The following is an 18,526-nucleotide window of genomic DNA, read 5'->3' as shown; positions in this document are numbered from 1 at the left end:
AGAACAAAATGCGACGCACAGCGTCGTTTTTTCTAAAAAAAACCTAAAAAGTTATTTTTTCTAAAAGCGACATGGTCCATTGTAATAAAAGCGACGCAGGCCGTCGTTTTCAAAAAAAGGACCCTTTTTTTTACGCAAAATAAAGCGACGCCTTTCCGTCGCTTTTGGACTAAAAAGCGACGCAGGCCGTCGCTTTTAGCCGTCGGTTTTTGGCCTTTTTTTAGTAGTGACTTGAGGATTGTTTTTAAGCTTGCTCACTTTTGTAACATGACCTGCTTGTTTGCAATTTCCACAGATTGCATCAGGTCTCCACCAACAAAAATTCTCCAAGTGAGTTTTCTTTTTGCAGTGTCTGCAAAGAGGATAATTACCTTTTCCTTTTTTGTTTTGTGCATAAAAAGCACTCTCAATAACATTGTCTTGTCTGAAGGCTCTTCTTTGCTCTTGTGCTTGAAGAGCACTTATTAGTTCTTCAATAGAGATAGTAGAGAGATCTTTAGACTCTTCCAAAGATGAGATTTTAGACTCGAATCTCTCCGGAATTGTCACAAGAATTATTTCTACAACTCTTTCATCTTTAAAATCCTCACCAAGCAACCTGATTTTACTGACAAGCAAAGAAATCTTGTCAGAATACTTGGCAATAGTTTCATCCTCTTGCATCCTAAGAGATTCAAAATTCCTTTTCAAATTCAAAATTTGCATTTGTCTAACTCGATCACTTCCTTGATATTCCCTTTTTAGTTTTTCCCAAGCTTTATTTGTTGTCTCACAAGCAATAATTTTAGAAAATATCGTATCCGCAACTGAATTTTGAATTACAATTTTGGCTTTGAATTTTTTTAGCTTTTCATCTTAATGAGATTTAATCTGAGCAACAGTAGGATTTTCAGGGAGTGGTTGTAATGGTGTATCTTCCGCTACAACTTCCCACAAATCATAGGCTTGAAGATATAATTTCATTTTCACTGACCAAATTTGGTAGTTTTCGCCAGTAAATTTTTGGGGCATTCAATGAGAGACTGTTGTTTGACATACTTTTGGTTGAAAATAGCCCTACGCTTTGAAAATAAGCACAGGTTGAAAATGGTGGCCCTGACGGGTTAAAATAGGTAGCCCTTACGGGTTAAAAACGATATGGTAGCGCTTAGGAAGAATTCACTGGTCCCGAAAGATCAATGAAACTCTTGATACCACTGTTGATTTTTTTAAAAAAGAAGATGGGACAGCGAAAAAAGGGTTAAAATGACTCTCACTGGATTGAAATCTTTCAATAGCTTTCAATGAGTTTATTGAGCATTGAGGGCCTTTAAATAGCCAACATAAAACAAAAATCAGCATAATTTGAATTTCAAAATAATCTAAAATATCTTAACAACTAAAACAACCTAATCTAAAATTTAAAATTCAAACTCATCTTAATTCTAAACAACTTATTAACTAAAATTTACTGCAGTAACTAAATCAATTTTCAACAAATACTCTTTAATGAATTGATGTGTCCTTAAACTCATAGACATGTTCCAGAGAGAGATTATGTAATATGAATGGACAAGTATTTCAAGTGGTGTATTTTCAGGAATAGGCATATTAAAACGAATCACCCAAACTAAAATCCGACATTCATGATGTGTCAAATAATGAGAATGAAGCAATGACTAAAACGAATCACCCAAACTAAAATCCGACCTTCATGATGTGTCAAATTATGAGAATGAAGCAGTGACAGTTGGATGACTACCTAATGTACTTTTACGAATGAAATAAACTGTTTCCACAATTAGTAGAAGATTTATTCCAGAAATAACTCTTCAATCAAGATCCAGCACATGCTATCACCATCCTGGGACATGCTTTAATAAAGGTACAGCAGGGCATATTAACCAGTTGCTACTACGTCTTTCGTTTAAAGCCATCAAAAACAACATTCAAACGCTCAGTACTAACCAACGTCTGCTCCTTCTGAGATTAAAGGTGATGGTAATGTGAATTCATATGTAAGACCCCGTATGATCCTAGTTCATTTCAGCTTACTATTGCATGTTTTGGGGTCCAAGACTTAAAAAATTTCACTAAGTGTTAAGACTTAGTCATTTCCAAAGCCCCTCAAACTTCAATGATTTTAGTTTCGACCTTTCCCGGCTATAGAATGTTGATTTTAAGGTGGATTCATGATCAGGGATGTCAAAGGTACATCTCGGGTGAGTTTTGAAATTTTTAGACGAGGTTTAGACTGTGTTTGGATGACCAAAACAGCAAGGCATCACGATGGAGCCGTGCCTCGATGGGTAGTTGACCCAAGCTTAGGGTCGCGTCGCGTTGGGTGGCCTCCTCCAGCTTCTTAAATCCTCGTTATTAAGGGCATTTAGGTCAATTTCACCCCACCCCAAACTCGTCCATAACACGAGATTTAGGGTCCTTAGGTGCATTATTGGCCTATTTTTCACAAATCCTCTCTCAAGAACAAACCCTAGCCTCTAAAAAATTCAAGCTCAAACTTCAAGAACCTTCACGAATTCTTCGATTAAGGTATGTTAGATGTTCATTCATGGGTCCTTATCACCCATGGAGTCCAAGAACCCATTTCCAAGTTCAAAATTATGATTTTTTACGTGTTAACATGAATTATATCCATGAAATTTCATGAATTTCGATTATGTTTACAAATTATTTTGGTTGAAATTGCCCTTTATACGTTCGAATGGTGATATTCAAGTTAAATCCTTAACTCATGTTTTTAATATCGAAATTATGTGATTATTACATGATTTAACTATTCCAATGCTTTAACTCATGACCCTTATGTGTTTGATGAAATGCCTAGATAAATAGGTTTTATACAATGACTACTTATGATGTCCTCAAAGTTGTATTATGGGTCTTGTTATTGCTATCGAGTTCTGGGGGTTATGAATACCCGAAAATTTAGTTGTTTACTTACTCTCGGTATCTTCAAAATGGTTTCAGATATGTTATGAGCATTATCAGTTCAGTCAGTTATCATAATCAGTTAAACTTAAATCAGTTCAGTATTCCGAGTCAGTTCAATTGGGAGAAGGATTTAGCACCGAGCGAATACAGGGATGGTTGTTTCCCCTTCAGTTAGGCAGAATCGTTAGTAGTAGTCCCTGTATTCCAGAACTACGTAGCCAGCGTAGGATATGAGGAGTCACCCGTCAGTTTAGGCTTGGCTACCTCTCAGGGTCACCCATCAGTTTAGGCTTGGCTACCTCTCAGGGTCACCCGTCAGTTTAGGCTTGACACCCTGGCCCTTTGGGACATCAGTTTAGTGGATCCACACAACCATTGGCCTGTGACACGGTACTGACACCCTTCCAACTAGGGTCCAACTAACTCATATTATGGCATGTCGGTTAGATGATAGCTCCCACAGTCTCAGACCAGTATTCAGTACAGAGTTCAGTTTCAGGTTTGCTTGACCATAGCATACAATTACCAGTTATCAGTATTTCAGTCTTTCAGATTATAGACTTATTTCAGATTACAGATTTATGCTTGGTCTTGCATTCTCAAATTTTACAATTTTCATGCATTTATATTCAGTTACCTCATGCTATTCATTCAGTCAGTTATTATTCATGCACATGAACCCCTGCATATTAGCCTAACCTCATCTACCATACCAGTACATTTAAAGTACTGATCGCATACTCATTTCCTGCACTATGATGTTTGATATCATAGGTTCGGACGCTCAGGTTCCCGACCGTACGTAGGCATTCCGGCGCATCAACAGCATCAACAGTGGTGAGTCCTCATCTATCGAGGACATGGTTATTATTTCAGCTCATTTCAGTATTTTATTTCAGTTAGACAGTTGGAGTTAGTTGGGGCCTGTCCCATCAACTCTCTTTCAGACAGTTTTAGAGGCTTTCAAACATTTTAGACAGCCAGTCAGTTGTTGGTCTTTTCAGTCAGATTTTAAATATTTTCGCATAAGTTTCAGACTTTTGGGTTATCAGTTGCATTATTTTCAGATTTAAAACCTTAAGGCGTATTCAGTTATTCCACATGTGTATTTCATTATTATTATTTAGTGCTCACAGCAGGTACCAGTTCATGGGTTAGCTTGTGGTCTTTCGAGATCGTAAGCACTTTGTGGCATCCAGGGTATATTTTCGGGGCATTACAAGCTTGGTATTAGAGCCTAAGGTTTTATAGTTTCCTAGGGAGTTAGAAAGCCGCATTGAGTAGAGTCTTGTGCATGGGTGTGAAGCGCACCACACTCATAGGCGAGAGGCTACAAAACGTTCTAGGAAAAGTTTCCCTTCTTCCAGCATTTGTGTCGTGCGATTGAGTATGAGCTCAATTTAAACTCTCTAATTCAATCTTCCTTTCATTTACAGTGAACATGCCTCCCAGAAAGAATAACGGAAGGAGAAATGGAAATTTGCCTGCACCCCCGCCTGTTCAGGAAGATCCCTTGAACAAGTATGTCTCTCATGTAGAATTCAGAGCTGCATTCACTACTTTAGCTTACTCTGTAGCAGCTCAGAATAATCAGCAGGCTACTGTCCCAGCCGTTCTAGTGGCTGATACTGTCGCAGCTAGAATTCAGGACTTCACCCGAATGAACCCTCCTCTGTTTTTGGGATCCAAGTTTGATGAGGATCTGCAGGAGTTCCTTGACATTGTTCAGAAGGTAACTGACATTATGGGTGTGACTTCTAGTGAGAGTGCAGAGTTGGTTGCTTACCAGTTGCAGGATGTAGCTCACACTTGGTATAAGCAGTGGAAGGGGGATAGAGGCGCAGATGCAGGGCCTATAGAATGGGAGGAGTTTGCTACAGCCTTTTTAGATAGATTCTTTCCTTTGGAGTTGAGGGAAGCTAAGGTGCTGGATTTCATTAATTTGAAGCAGGGAAATATGAGTGTGAAGGAATATTCGCTTAAGTTTACTCAGCTAGCCAGGTATACTCCTCATGTGGTGGCTGATAATAGGTTTAGGATGAGCAAGTTTGTGTCTGGTGTATATGATAGTGTGGTCAAGAGTGTAGGACCACAATGTTGATTAAGGAGATGGACTTGTCTACGCTTATGGTCCATGCTCAACAGATTGAGAAGGAGAAGGTTAAGGAGAAAGAAAGCGAGAACAAGAGGGCTAGGACAGGTAGTTTCAACTTTGCTCAGCCGAGGTCAGAGAGTGGTAATCGTCCCCAATTCCGTCAGAAATCTTCAGCTAGTGCTTCTGTGCCAAAGTTCAGAAATGACAATCGGGATAGGGCGCCAAGCTCTAAGTCGCAAGGCAGTGTAAACAGTGGTTGCACAAATCCTCTTTGCTAGAAATGTGGTAGAAACCACCAGGGTGAGTGTAGAGCTAGCAGTGATGTACGCTTTGGGTATGGCAAGCCAGCCATCGGATCCGGGAATGTCGGGTAGTTGCTCAGAAGGGAAGGAATTTACGCCAATAGGGCCAGTCCCATCTATCATCAACTCCAACAGGTCACCCAAATCAGCAGGGCGCCACCTCCAGTGCCACCAGCGGTCAACGCCAGAACAGACTATATGCACTTCAGTCCTAACAGGATCAGGAAAATTCTCCTGATGTGGTTACGGGTACGTTGCAGGTCTTTCATTTACATGTATACGCTTTGTTAGACCCCGGAGCTACATTTTTTTTTGTAACTCCCTACATAGCTATTAATTTCGGTGTCAGTCCTGAGACTCTAGCAAAACCCTTCTTAGTGGCCACCCCAGTAGGTGTTTCTATTGTAGCCAGGCAGGTATACAGGAACTGTCCGGTCACAATATCCCAGAAAGTCACCTCAGTTGATCTTGAGAAATTAGAGATGACCGATTTTGATGTCATTCTCGGCATAGATTGGCTCCACTCATGCTATGCTTTAGTTGATTGTAGAAACAGAGTTGTTCATTTTCAGTTTCCGAATGAACCAGTCCTTGATGGAGGGGTAGTACTTCAACACTTAGGGGTCAACTTGTTTCGTACCTTAGAGCGAGAAAAATTATATCCAAGGAGTGTGTTCACCATCTTGTTCGAGTCAAAGACTCTAGTTCTGAGACTCCCAATCTCGAGTCAGTTTCAGTAGTAAGGGAATTTCCAGATGTGTTCACTAAAGATCTTCCCGAAGTTCCTCCCGAAAAGGAAATTGACTTCGGAATAGACCTGGGAAATTGACTTCAAAATAGACCTTCTTCCAGATACCCAATCCATATGTATTCCGCCATACAGAATGGCTCTAGCTGAACTTAAAGAGTTGAAAGAACAGTTGAAAGACCTCCTAGATAAGGGATTCATCAGGCCCAGTGTTTCCCCATAGGGCGCTCCAGTCCTTTTCGTGCGTAAGAAAGACAGTTCTCTTAAGATGTGTATCGATTACCGTCAGTTGAACAAAGTCACCATCAAGAATAAATATCCACTCCCTAGAATCGATGACTTGTTCGACCAACTTCAAGGTGCCAATTATTTCTCTAAGATAGACCTCAGATCCAGCTATCATCAGCTCAGAGCCAGAGAATGTGACATTTCGAAAACAACTTTCAGAACTCTGTATGGTTACTTCAAATTTCTAGTCATGTTCTTTGGACTAACGAATGCTCCAGCAGCTTTCATGGACTTGATGAACAAGTGTTCAAATAGTACTCGGACATGTTCGTCATAGTCTTCATTGATGACATTCTCGTCTATTCCCATAGTGAAAATGATCATGCAAATCATCTCAGAATTGTATTACAGACTCTTAGAGCCCATCAGTTATTTGCCAAATTCAGTAAGTGCGAATTTTGGCTAAGATCAGTAGCTTTCCTCGGCCATATTGTTTTCGGTGATGGCATTAGAGTTGACCCTCAAAAGACCGAAGCAGTGAGAAACTGGCCCAGACCCATTTCTCCGTCAGACATTAGGATTTTCGTCTATTGCATCCCCATGTCTAGATTGACTCAGAAGAAAGTCAAGTTTCGATGGTCAGATTCTTGTGAGAAGAGTTTTCAGGAGTTGAAGACTCGACTTACCTCAGCCCTAGTTTTGACGTTGCTAGACGGTTCAGAGGGATTTATTGTTTACAGTGATGCTTCCAAAGTTGGTCTTGGTTGTGTGTTGATGCAGAAAGGTAAGGTCATAGCCTATGCTTCTAGACAGCTTAAACACCATGAGAAGAATTACCCTACCCATGATCTTGAGTTGGCGGTTGTTGTCTTTGCCTTGAAAATTTGGAGGCATTATCTCTATGGGGTGCATGTTGATGTGTTCACGAACCACAAAAGCTTGCAGTGTGTGTTTTCATAGAAAGATTTGAAACTTCGTCAGAGAAGATAGTTGGAGTTGTTAAAAGATTATGATATGAGCGTTTTGTATCACCCGGGCAAGGCCAATGTAGTAGCAGATGCCCTTAGTAGACTGTCTATGGGTAGTGTTGCTCATGTTGAGGATGATAAAAAAAGTTAATCGGGGAAGTTCATCAGCTTGCTAGATTAGCAGTTCATTTGGTTGATTCAGCTGAGGGTAATGCTTGGGTTCAGAGTAGTTCGGAATCGCCTTTGGTTGCCGAAGTAAAGGAGAAGCAAGATAGAGATCCTAGTTTAGTTAAGCTGAAAGAATCAGCAAGAGATCATAAAGTTGAGGTTTTCTACCAAGGGGAAGATAGTGTGTTGTATTGTCAGGGTAGACTGTGTGTTCCGTGTGTTGATGATTTGAGGCAATGGATTCTTGCAAAAGCGCATGGTATGCGTTATTCTATTCATCCAGGGGCCACTAAGATGTACCGTGATTTGCGAAAAATCTATTGGTGGAGTGGTATGAAGAAAGATATTATAGAGTTTGTTGCTCAGTGCTCTAACTGTCAGCAGGTTAACGTTGAGCACCAGAGGCCTAGTGGCACTTTGCAGGAGTTCGTCATTCCCACTTGGAAGTGGGAAGAGGTGAACATGGATTTTGTGACAGGGTTACCACGTTTGCGTCTTCAGCATGATTCGATATGGGTCATTGTAGATAGAATGACCAAATCAGCCCATTTCTTACCAGCTGAGGATTATGCGAAGCTTTATATAAAAGAGTTGGTTAGGTTGCATGGAGTCCTGTTGTCTATTATTTCAGATAGAGGTACTCAGTTTACCTCTCACTTTTGGAGAGCTTTTCAGAAGGGTCTGGGTATCCAAGTTCGTCTCAGTACAGCTTTTCACCCTCAGACAGATGGTCACGCAGAGAGGACCATTCAGACTATAGAGGATATGTTGAGAGCATGTGTTGTTGACTTTAAAGGAAGTTGGGATAACCACTTGCCTTTGATCGAGTTTGCCCACAATAACAGTTATCATTCCAGTATTTAGATGGCTCCGTTTGAGGCTCTCTATGGGAGGAGATGTAGATCTCTTATTGGGTGGTTTGAGGTAGGTGAGACTGCGTTGATAGGGCTTGATTCAGTGTTCGATGTGATGGAGAAAGTTCAGTTAATCAGGGATAGGCTTAAGACAGCCGAAAGCCGACAGAAATCCTATGCAGATGTGAGGAGGCGAGATCTTGCGTTTGAGGTTAGTGACTTGGTCCATTTGAAAATCTCTCCCATGAAGGGAGTGAAGTGATTTGGCAAGAAGGGGAAGCTTAGTACCCGATATGTTGGCCCTTACAGAATCTTGAGTTATTTTGGGAAGGTAGCGTATGAGCTGGAGTTGCCTGCAGATTTGGCATCAGTGCATCCAATATTCTATGTGTCCTTGTTAAAGAAGTGTATTGGTGACCCATCTATGGTTGTTCCTTTAGAAAGTGCAGATGTTCAGGATAGCCTTTCTTAAGGTTGATTCATGATCAGGAATGTCAAAGGTACATCTCGGGTGAGTTTCAGAATTTTTAGACGAGGTTTAGACCGTGTTTGGATGACCAAAACAGTAAGGCATCGCGATGGAGCCGCGCCGAGATGGGTAATTGACCCAGGCTTAAGGTCGCACCGCGTTGGCTGCTTGACCCAGCCAGGACTCGCGCCGCGTTAGGTGGCCTCCTCCAGCTTCTTAAATCCTCATCATTGAGGGCATTTAGGTCAATTTCCCCCACCTAAACTCATCCATAACACGAGATTTAAGGTCCCTAGGTGCATTATTTGCCCATTTTTCACAAATCCTCTCAAGAGAAAGCAATCCTCTTTCAAGAACAAGCCCTAGCATCTTCAAAATTCAAGCTCAAACTTAAAGAAATCACCAAGAACCTTCACGAATTCTTCGATTAAGGAATGTCAAATGTTCATTCATGGGTCCTTATCACCCATGGAGTCCAAGAACCCGTTTTCAAGTTCAAAGTTATGATTTTTAGGTGTTAACATGAATTATATCCATGAAATTTCATGAATTTCGATTATGTATCATGTTTACAAATTATTTTGGTTGAAATTCCCTTGATACGTTCGAATGGTGATATTCACACGTTAAATCCTTAACCCATGTATTTAATATCGAAATTGTGTGATTATTACATGATTTAACTATTCCCATGCTTTAACTCATGACCCCTATGTGTTTGATGAAATGACTAGATAAATGGGTTTTATGCAATGACTACTTATGATATTCTCAAAGTTGTATTATGGGTCTATTATTATTTTGTACAATGACTACTTATGATATTCTCAAAGTTGTACTATGGGTCTATTATTATTGTTATCAAGTCTTGGAGTTATGAATACCTGAAAACTTAGCTGTTTTCTTAGTCTCAGTATTTTCAAAATGGTTTCAGATATGTTATGAGCATTATCAGCTCAGTCAGTCATCATAATCAGTTAAACTTAAATCAGTTCAGTATTCTGAGTCAGTTCAGTTGGGAGTAGGATTTAGCACCGACCGAATACAGGGATGGCGACTTCCCCGTCAGTTAGGCAGAGTCGTTAGTAGCAGTCCTTGTATTCCAGAACTACCTAACCAGCGTAGGATATGAGGAGTCACCCGTTAGTTTAGGCTTGGCTACCTCTCAGGGTCACCCGTCAGTTTAAGCTTGATACCCTGGTCTTTCGGGATATCAGTTTAGTGGATCCACACAGCCATTGGCCCGTGACACAGTACTGATACCCTTCCAACTGGGGTCACAGGTTGGACCCCAATTAGCTCATATTAGGGCATGTCGGTTAAATGATAGCTCCCACAGTCTCAGACCAGTATTCAGTATAAAGTTCAGTTTCAGGTTTGCTTGACCATAGCATACAGTTACCAGTTTTCAGTATTTCAGATTATAGACTTATTTCAGATTACAGATTTATGCTTGGTCTTGCATTCTCAAATTTTACAGTTTTCATGCATTTATATTCAGTTACCTCATGCTATTCATTCAGTCAGTTATTATTCATGCACATGAACCCCTGCATATTAGCCTAACCTCATCTAGTATACCAGTACATTTAAAGTACTGATCGCATACTCATTTCTTGCACTATGATGTTTGATATCATAGGTTCAGACGCTCAGGTTCCCGACCGTACTTAGATATTCCAACGCATCAGCAGCATCAACAGTGGTGAGTCCTCATCTATCGAGGACATGATTGTTATTTCAGCTCATTTCAGTATTTTATTTCAGTTAGACAGTTGGAGTTAGTTGGGGCCTGTCCCATCAACCCTCTTTCAGACAATTTTAAAGGCTTTCAGACATTTTAGACAGGCAGTCAGTTGTTGATCTTTTCAGTCAGATTTTTAATATTTTCGCATAAGTTTCAGACTTTTGGGTTATCAATTGTATTATTTTCAGATTTAAAACCTTAAGGCGTATTCAGTTATTCCGCACATATGTATTTCGTTATTATTATTCAGTGATCACAGCAGGTACCAGTTCATGGTTAGCTTGTGGCCTTTCGAAGCCATAAGCACCGTGTGGCATCTAGGGTGTATTTCCGGGGAGTTACATCATGTCACTCCTAAATCACAGATACCAAGAAATGGAGCAAAGAACTGCATAAAACCAGAAGAAGTAAGAAGTTTCTCCAGCTGAAAGCAACAAGTGCAGCCAAGGTACGCAAAACTGGCTGACAGTTTGCAGTATTTTGTTTGGTGGAACATATAATAACAATGAAATAAACGCAAAACAATTAGTTTTTACCTGTTAGCGAACTTGAAGTGTGGCCTGTTGAACTGGTGATTGAGCAGCTTGTGTAACTATCTCCAGCCAAACTGGTTCCATTTATTTTTGAATCAGGACGTATAGATGACAATTTTCCTTTTGAAACAGCATAGATGGTACAAAAGCTTGGAGTACCATCTGAGATTCTTGAGGATAAGCTTTGTCCCCTAAACATTAAATAAACAGTTTAAACTTACAATTGAAAATGACAATGATGCTAGAAAGTATCCTCTCCGAAGGAGCTAACCAGTGTAGTAGTAAAAACACCTCAAGATGACACAGATTTCCAAAAAAATTGGTAAGATCTTCACCTATTTCAATTTCAATTCACTAAAACTATCTACCAAAAAGAAAAAATAACATTTCAAACTCCCGCCATGGTTTGTGTTTACATCCCATTCATAACTTACTCGTGCCCGGCAAAAAGCCATGCAAAAGGACAAATAAACCTTTACTCTTGAATATAAGAAAACTTAGGCCTTATATTACTAGTGAACTCCTTGTTGCTTCTTCAACCTAGTTAGAAGCATCACCAACTGAAGTTTTTATTTGTTTTCATATTAATGTGTCTCGTATCATTTTGAATAGCTTTATGATGTTGAATATTATCTGCTTTATACTTGACTATTGGATAATATGAACTTCTTGCATTCTTCTTTTAGTTTGACATTGTCCTAATTAACTACTGAAATTCTATAGAGTTCATCCACATAGGAAGAAGGTACTTGGATATTTTGCAAATAAGAACTGTTGGAGTCCCACATCGGTGGGTTAAAGGGTCCTTGGTCTCCTTATATGGTCTTGGGCAATCCTCCCCTCACGAGCTAGCTTTTGAGGTTGAGTTAGGCCCAAGGTCCATTTCTTTATTATGGTATCAAAGCCAGGCCCACCGAGTTTATTGTTTCCGATGTTGGACCCCCATCTTATATTGTCCATGCTCCAGATGTCCAGCCCTGGGCGTGCAGGGAGTGTTGGAGTCCTACATCGATGGGTTAAAGTGTCCTTGGTCTCCTTATATGGTCTTGGGCAATCCTCCCCTCATGAGCAAGCTTTTGAGGTTGAGTTAGGCCCAAGGTCCATTTCTTTATCAAGAACAAAACAACCATATGATCTAAGCAATCCTCCCCTCATGAGCTAGCTTTTGAGGTTAAGTTAGGCTCAAGGTCCTTTTCTTTATCAAGAACAAAACAACCATATGATCTAAGGAGATAAAATGTCAGGTTTATTTCAGAGAGGGGATCTCATAGCTCATAAGAAGTGAGTCCATATGAAGGCCCCCTATTCTAGAATCAATATTTCTCTTGATATTACAAGTCAATGACCACAAGTACATTTCTGAAGATGGCATGTATGTCAAATAAATAAACTTTTTTGTCCATATTATGTGCCATTCCTCTCTTCTGCATTGTATCTTAAGATACCCACAGGTTGTTGCATTTCTTGAGTATCGCAAATTTGCAGCGTGGCAATAAGGATTAAGGACTACATAATCTGAGTCGATAAATATATATATAAGCTCCCGCTATGCGCAAGGTTTGGGGAAGGGCCCGACCACAAGGATATAGTTGATGAAAATATATACCTTAGAAATAACTAAAATAAAAATAAAGAGATTGCCACTTGGAGTGTCGGCAATGGGCGGTAGCTTATAATAAAAATGTGAAACAGCATAAATTCTATACCTAGAAAAGATGCTACGAGATGAAGCACCTATGACAAGCTTGATGATATTATGCTTGGTGACCTCCTGTGCTATAGCTTTCACGATATCATCTGATTCAAGTTGTAAAACTTCTACTTGGACCTGCATGTATTTTGGATGATCAGTGATTTAACTTTAGGAGATTTTCCTCCTTTCTGATATTTATATGTACCTTTCGGTTAGTACATAACATCTTGTAAGGAAGAAGATTTCCACTTGTTTGCAACTCGACATCCTTCCGGAAAGCAGCAACTACATCATCCCGCACTTGTGAAATTGGAATAAAGTTTCCCACTAAAGAAAGGATAAATATAGACGTAGAAAGGATAAATATAGACGTCATAGTCCTAACATATAATAGTCGCAGGACTTAATTCTGGTTTCCATATTTTTGAGTTAATGAGCACTGATGTACAAAGAAAATTGACAGTTTTCTCATGGAAATAGCATATGAACCATGTTAGGTGAACTCATTCACAGGGCGTATTTAGGAAGTGTGTGTAAACAAGCATCTCGCAGTGGTACGTGCAGCTTCATGATAATATTAAGTGTATGCATTTTGGACTATCTGCAGAAAATACACCATAAATATCTGACACAGGTACAATGAGGCAAATGAAGGGCTCATGTGACATAGTATATGAGAAGGAAGCTCTGGTGAAGTTACTTCCTCAAGGAGCTGTTAGATGTTATTTTTTATAGTTTCCCTCCTCCTTGCCTTTTGTTTCTGAAGAAGGTCTTGTTTGAGAAGGAATCAAGACTACATCTCTTATATTGCCACAAGTTAGGGTGCATGTAGATACGAAAGGTGACATGGCATGCTCCAGCAAAAAAAGGGCCTAAAATCCCCACCATCCAAAAAGAAAAAGTACAACATATTTTCGTTGTTCCAGGATTCAGAGGCTAATTTATCAAGTATAAAGGGTGTGCAAACAAAGTTCTTTCTTATTCTTTCCTTTTCCTTTTTGAGTGGGGCTGAAGGATAGTTAAACTACAAAACTGAAATTGGCTCCACTAAACCACAGCATCAGATATTTATGAATTACTCCCTCCATTTCAATTGGTCTGTCTTGGGTTGACTTGCACGGAGTTTAAGCAAGTGAAAAAGATTTTGAATCGCCATTTTAAACGAAGATATGTCGAATTATCCTTTAACATGTCTTGTAGATGTTGAAATTAATGAGATGTCAAATTAAGGATGAAGTATTCTTTTTTAAATGAACTAAAAAAGAAAGTAGGACAAACAAATTGAAACAGACTGAGTACATAACATCTCCCTTGCAAGATAAACCGTCATAATGGATAAGGTTATCTAAAGCACTAGACTAGAAGGATATTCCATATTCTGGCCTAAACTTATATTGCATAATCACAAATATTAAACTAGAATTAGCAGCACTGCAAGCAAGTGTTCATACACCATAAATCTTTTGACTAAGTCAATATTTAAACACAATAGAGTGCAGGAAAACAACTTACTGGGGGTAGGCACACCAGTTATGCGTGGACGGACGTGTAACAGCTTGAAGCAAACCTTTCCTTCAGGAACAAATTTGTCCAAAGCCCACCTGACTACATGTTTGCTTTTTTTCTTACCATTGATAGCTACTGCAATGGTGGAAGAGTTTAATGGAGGCAGAGCACTTAGGCCTTCCACTTTTGTCACCGCTTCATCTTTTTCTTCCATAACCTAACCACGTGTTGTCGAGGCTCTATTACACAACAACAACAAACCCAGTATATTCCTACCAAGTGGGGTCTGGGGAAGGCTCTATTACACAAATGAGAAATAACTGGTTAGCACACAGATATGCGTTTACCAAACTTGGTAGCTATTAAACAGGAAATATCTTAATTATGTGTATTGTTTACACCACAACAAAGACAAAACCAAGAAGTTGAAACTCATATACATTCAGCAAAGAAATTCAGTTAACCTTAGCAATCAAGACAAACTGGAAGCAGAGAAATTAACGAGAAAAACATATCACATCAAACGATTCCATGACTGAACAAGCACGTTAATTAAATCTTTATCTTTTGGTATGCGGACTAAATTATGTTGAGATTATAATCTGTGAACTAATTTATACCACCTTGGAGATGAGATAAAATAATCTCAAATTCCATGGTTAAGTTTGAAACAAATTTTATACTGCTTTTGGTTGACGGTATAAAATTATGTATTACCGTCAATCAAATGCAACATAAATTTTATTTCCAAATTTAATTTTGGAATATTCCACTTCCCCATATCCCGCGTACCAAACGGAACTATTCTGAATACCTTTAGAAGTCATCATGTACTAACTCAATCAACACCTACACAGTTCTTGAAAATGCCTATGAATATTTTTACAAACAAAACCAGAAACAACTTAAAAAACCAGAATTTAGAGGGGAGAACAAAATCAAAACGACCCAGAATTGAGAAACCTCTCTTACCAATTCTTGGCAACTTCAAATCCTTAAAAACCATTTATGTGAAGAAAACAAGAAGAAAGAGACATGAGACGAGGGAAAATGGACATTGTATTTGTGAGTCAAAGGAAGTAAGAAAATGAAGGAAGGATACTTGGTTGGTTAATAAGTAATTTAAGGTATGAGAATTCCGCAGAAGGCATGAGATGGCCCACAACCCCCAGCATGATTTAACATTCACAACTCCTAAGCATGACTCAAATCCAGTGGCTCTGCCTAAATAAATTAGCACATCATATTTGGCACAACGACGACTTGTCAGTTCAGTCAATCCTTGACTAATCCTATTTTTTCTTTGATCCAATTATTCTGATTAATTAATAAAAGATCAATTTGGCCCTCTTGTCCGCAAGCAAAGTATCTTGGCTTTTTGTCAACCAGATCTTTAGGTGCTATCATAGTATATTTATTTCTAGCATGATATCACAAAAATATTTGAACTTTGATCAAATTTTTAATTATGTATACTAAACTTTCTTGAACCATTGTGTAACTTTCTTGAACCATTGCATATAGTGAAAGTGTTAAAAAAAAACATTATAAACTTCTTTTTTTTGTCAAATAGCCCCACAATTTTCATTATAAACCTTTATTTTATATTTATTTTCATTAAAATACTCACATAATCATATATATACACACACATTGTCATGCACATACTACCATCGGAAAACACTGATCATACACACACACTGCCATCGAAAAACGAACGCGCACACTCACATACCAGAGAACACTACACACACAGTGATACATACACACACTATCGGAGAGAATCGAAAGTGGGGAGAATTGAGAGAGGGAGAGAGACAGTGAGAAATTGAGAGAAAATAAGAGAGGAAACCAGGCCGGTCCTCAATTTCCCCATCTCATTTTCAATCAAATTCCTTTGACCAATTTGATTTACGATCACCCGAGCATCATCTCCGACCAAATTAATCAAAGTAGTAGTAAAAAAATCGTAATTGGATGAATTATGATCATTTTCTGAAGGAGCTTTTGACTTACCAACATTTCCAACATCATTTTCGATTAAAACTTGTTGAAAATTTTGAATCAAAGCCGACAAATTATCAATTTTCTTTGAATTTGTCAAATTAGAATTTTGAAATTGAAATCAGTGAAAGTTGTAATAATTGGGGATTTTGCCATAGAATTATTTCCTGTATCCCCAGCTATTAATTTGCGTTGAGAATTTGTGATTTCATCAGAACCTTGCAAGTCGCCGGAATTTTGAGCTTTTCCGACAATAAATTCCAAACTTTACTTTTTGTAAAAAATGCAAGGACGGAATGTATTAAAAATATGGGGTTACAAACCATGTTTACAAACCCAAATGTGAATGTATTAAAAACATGATTTTACAAACCATAGTGAATCGAGAAGAATGGAGAATTTTAAAATTCTAATGGAGATATTGCTGTTGTGGACCAAAATGGAGAGGAATTAATTTTAAATGGAGAAGAAAATAAAAATAGAGAAGCAAATAAATAAAAAATAATTTTAAATAAAAAATACACGTATCAATGCGAGATTGGCGCGTGTATTACATTTTCTACTCCAAAACTGAAAATAGTGTTTTGGGAGAATTAATTCTACTTTAAAAAAGTCTAGGGGGTAATAGAATCCCCTCAAAGTTTAGAATGCTCAACTAAAAATCCGATCAAAATTCTGATATTTTTGTGAGTATTATCACTTATTTCTAACCAAAACTTTCTTACCTTACCAAATGTTCACAACATTTGGTTTATCTTTGTAAGGATTACTGCACTATCAAACTTAACTCCCCTGGACGTAAAACACACTTCTAATTGGATAATTACATAAAATCACAAATCTAAAACCTTATTATCCAAAATTACTTATCATTTAAATAAATACTTAAAATTTCATATTAGACCTTATTACCCAAAATTACTTATCGTTTAAATAATTACTTAAAATTTCATATTTTATATTTTATTCCCCATACATATAAATAAAAACTCACACTACTTTTACTTCACAATTAATGCATGCAATCTATTTTCCTTTGAAGATTTTTTTTTCAAATATTTCATCTCAAAAAATCCCTTCCAAGTTATCGTCAATTGGTTCAGTTTTCATCTCCTTTACTGATTCACCAATTTCATAATCTTTTTTAATTTTTTTTATCAACTTTTCTTTTATCAATTTTGAATTCTTTTTCAATTTTTAAGTCATTACCCATTAAGGAAAAGGGAAGAAATTGAACAATGTGGCATATAGTTTGTGATAGTGATTCATATTTTTAATTTATTTATAAATGTTTGATACATTTAACATATATTTGACAAATGTAAATTATTTATTTTGGTGTGAAATTGAATTTTCAATGATTAGTGAGTAATTTTACGAAATGTATCATTGTGATACATCTGGAACTAGATGTGTCATTTTCATGATTTGTGTCTAATTTTACTCACCTTAATAATTGAAAATTAGTTACTTCCTTATTTAACTAACCGCTAAAACACAAATGTATCATAATGCATATGTATCAAAGTTAGAAATATGTGTCACAAATTTAAAAATCCAAAATATGATGTAATTTAACATATTATTAGAATAAAGTGTTATAACTCTTAAACAATTCAAAATTCATGTAAGTTACCCCTACTAAGTCTAATGTAATGAGCCAATTGAGAAGGCATTGGTAAGAAGACTTAGCTAACTACATGCTCCAAAATTAGATTTTATTTATTCATTATTAACTTGACATTCCTGGAAAAATAATAAATAGAATATTAATTTTAGATATTATCCTTGAAATATAAAACATTCATACTTGAGAAATGATTATAGTCAGTAATGAAGTGATAAATTATCTCTAAGTAAAAATAAAGGGGTAATAGATTAATTACGTGGGCACCGTCCTTTCGAAAAGTAGGGTGGTTTGGTAGTTGTTGACCTTCCACGTTATTGCCACGAAGTGGGAGTCATATCAAATTTAATTTCCTTGTTACTCAAATATAGTAAATAATTGTAGGGGGTGCGGATAACTTATATAGTAAAATATATCTATTATAAATATAATAGATCTATTTGTATTTATGTGTGAATATTTCTTAATTTCTCTAAATATTTTTATTTTGAGTTTATTTATATTAGTTTTATCGATATTTATATTTTGGGGGTGATTATATGGTAATTGGTTAAATGTTTTACTATAGTATTCTTTATTTTTTTTCTCTTAGTTTTTGTAATTCTTCTATATTATTTTGAAGGTATTCTAAATATTCTATATCTTTTGTTTCA

General features: G+C 37.5%; 1 protein-coding gene across 2 annotated transcripts in view; it reads right to left on the bottom strand.

The window, feature by feature from the left end:
• Positions 1-15,528, bottom strand: part of LOC107863530 (U-box domain-containing protein 35) — a 30,387-nt gene extending 14,859 nt beyond the window's left edge. Inside the window, exons 1-5 of one of the 2 annotated variants that reach the window (XM_047405884.1) lie at positions 15,215-15,528; positions 14,249-14,540; positions 12,942-13,021; positions 12,750-12,871; positions 11,047-11,234 (exon numbers count right to left, since the gene is read on the bottom strand). In XM_047405884.1, the coding sequence (XP_047261840.1) occupies positions 11,047-11,234; positions 12,750-12,871; positions 12,942-13,021; positions 14,249-14,456 (598 nt within the window). In that variant the 5' untranslated portion in view covers positions 14,457-14,540; positions 15,215-15,528. Of the gene's footprint in view, positions 1-11,046; positions 11,235-12,749; positions 12,872-12,941; positions 13,064-14,248; positions 14,541-15,214 lie in introns of both variants that reach the window. The other variant, XM_016709479.2, reaches the window with a different exon arrangement.
• Positions 15,529-18,526: the final 2,998 nt, after the last annotated feature.

Source organism: Capsicum annuum, unplaced genomic scaffold, assembly GCF_002878395.1.
Source record: "Capsicum annuum cultivar UCD-10X-F1 unplaced genomic scaffold, UCD10Xv1.1 ctg82274, whole genome shotgun sequence".
Taxonomy (NCBI): Eukaryota; Viridiplantae; Streptophyta; class Magnoliopsida; order Solanales; family Solanaceae; genus Capsicum; species Capsicum annuum.
Note: the sequence above shows the minus strand (reverse complement) of the source record. Positions and strands in the feature narration are given on the sequence as shown.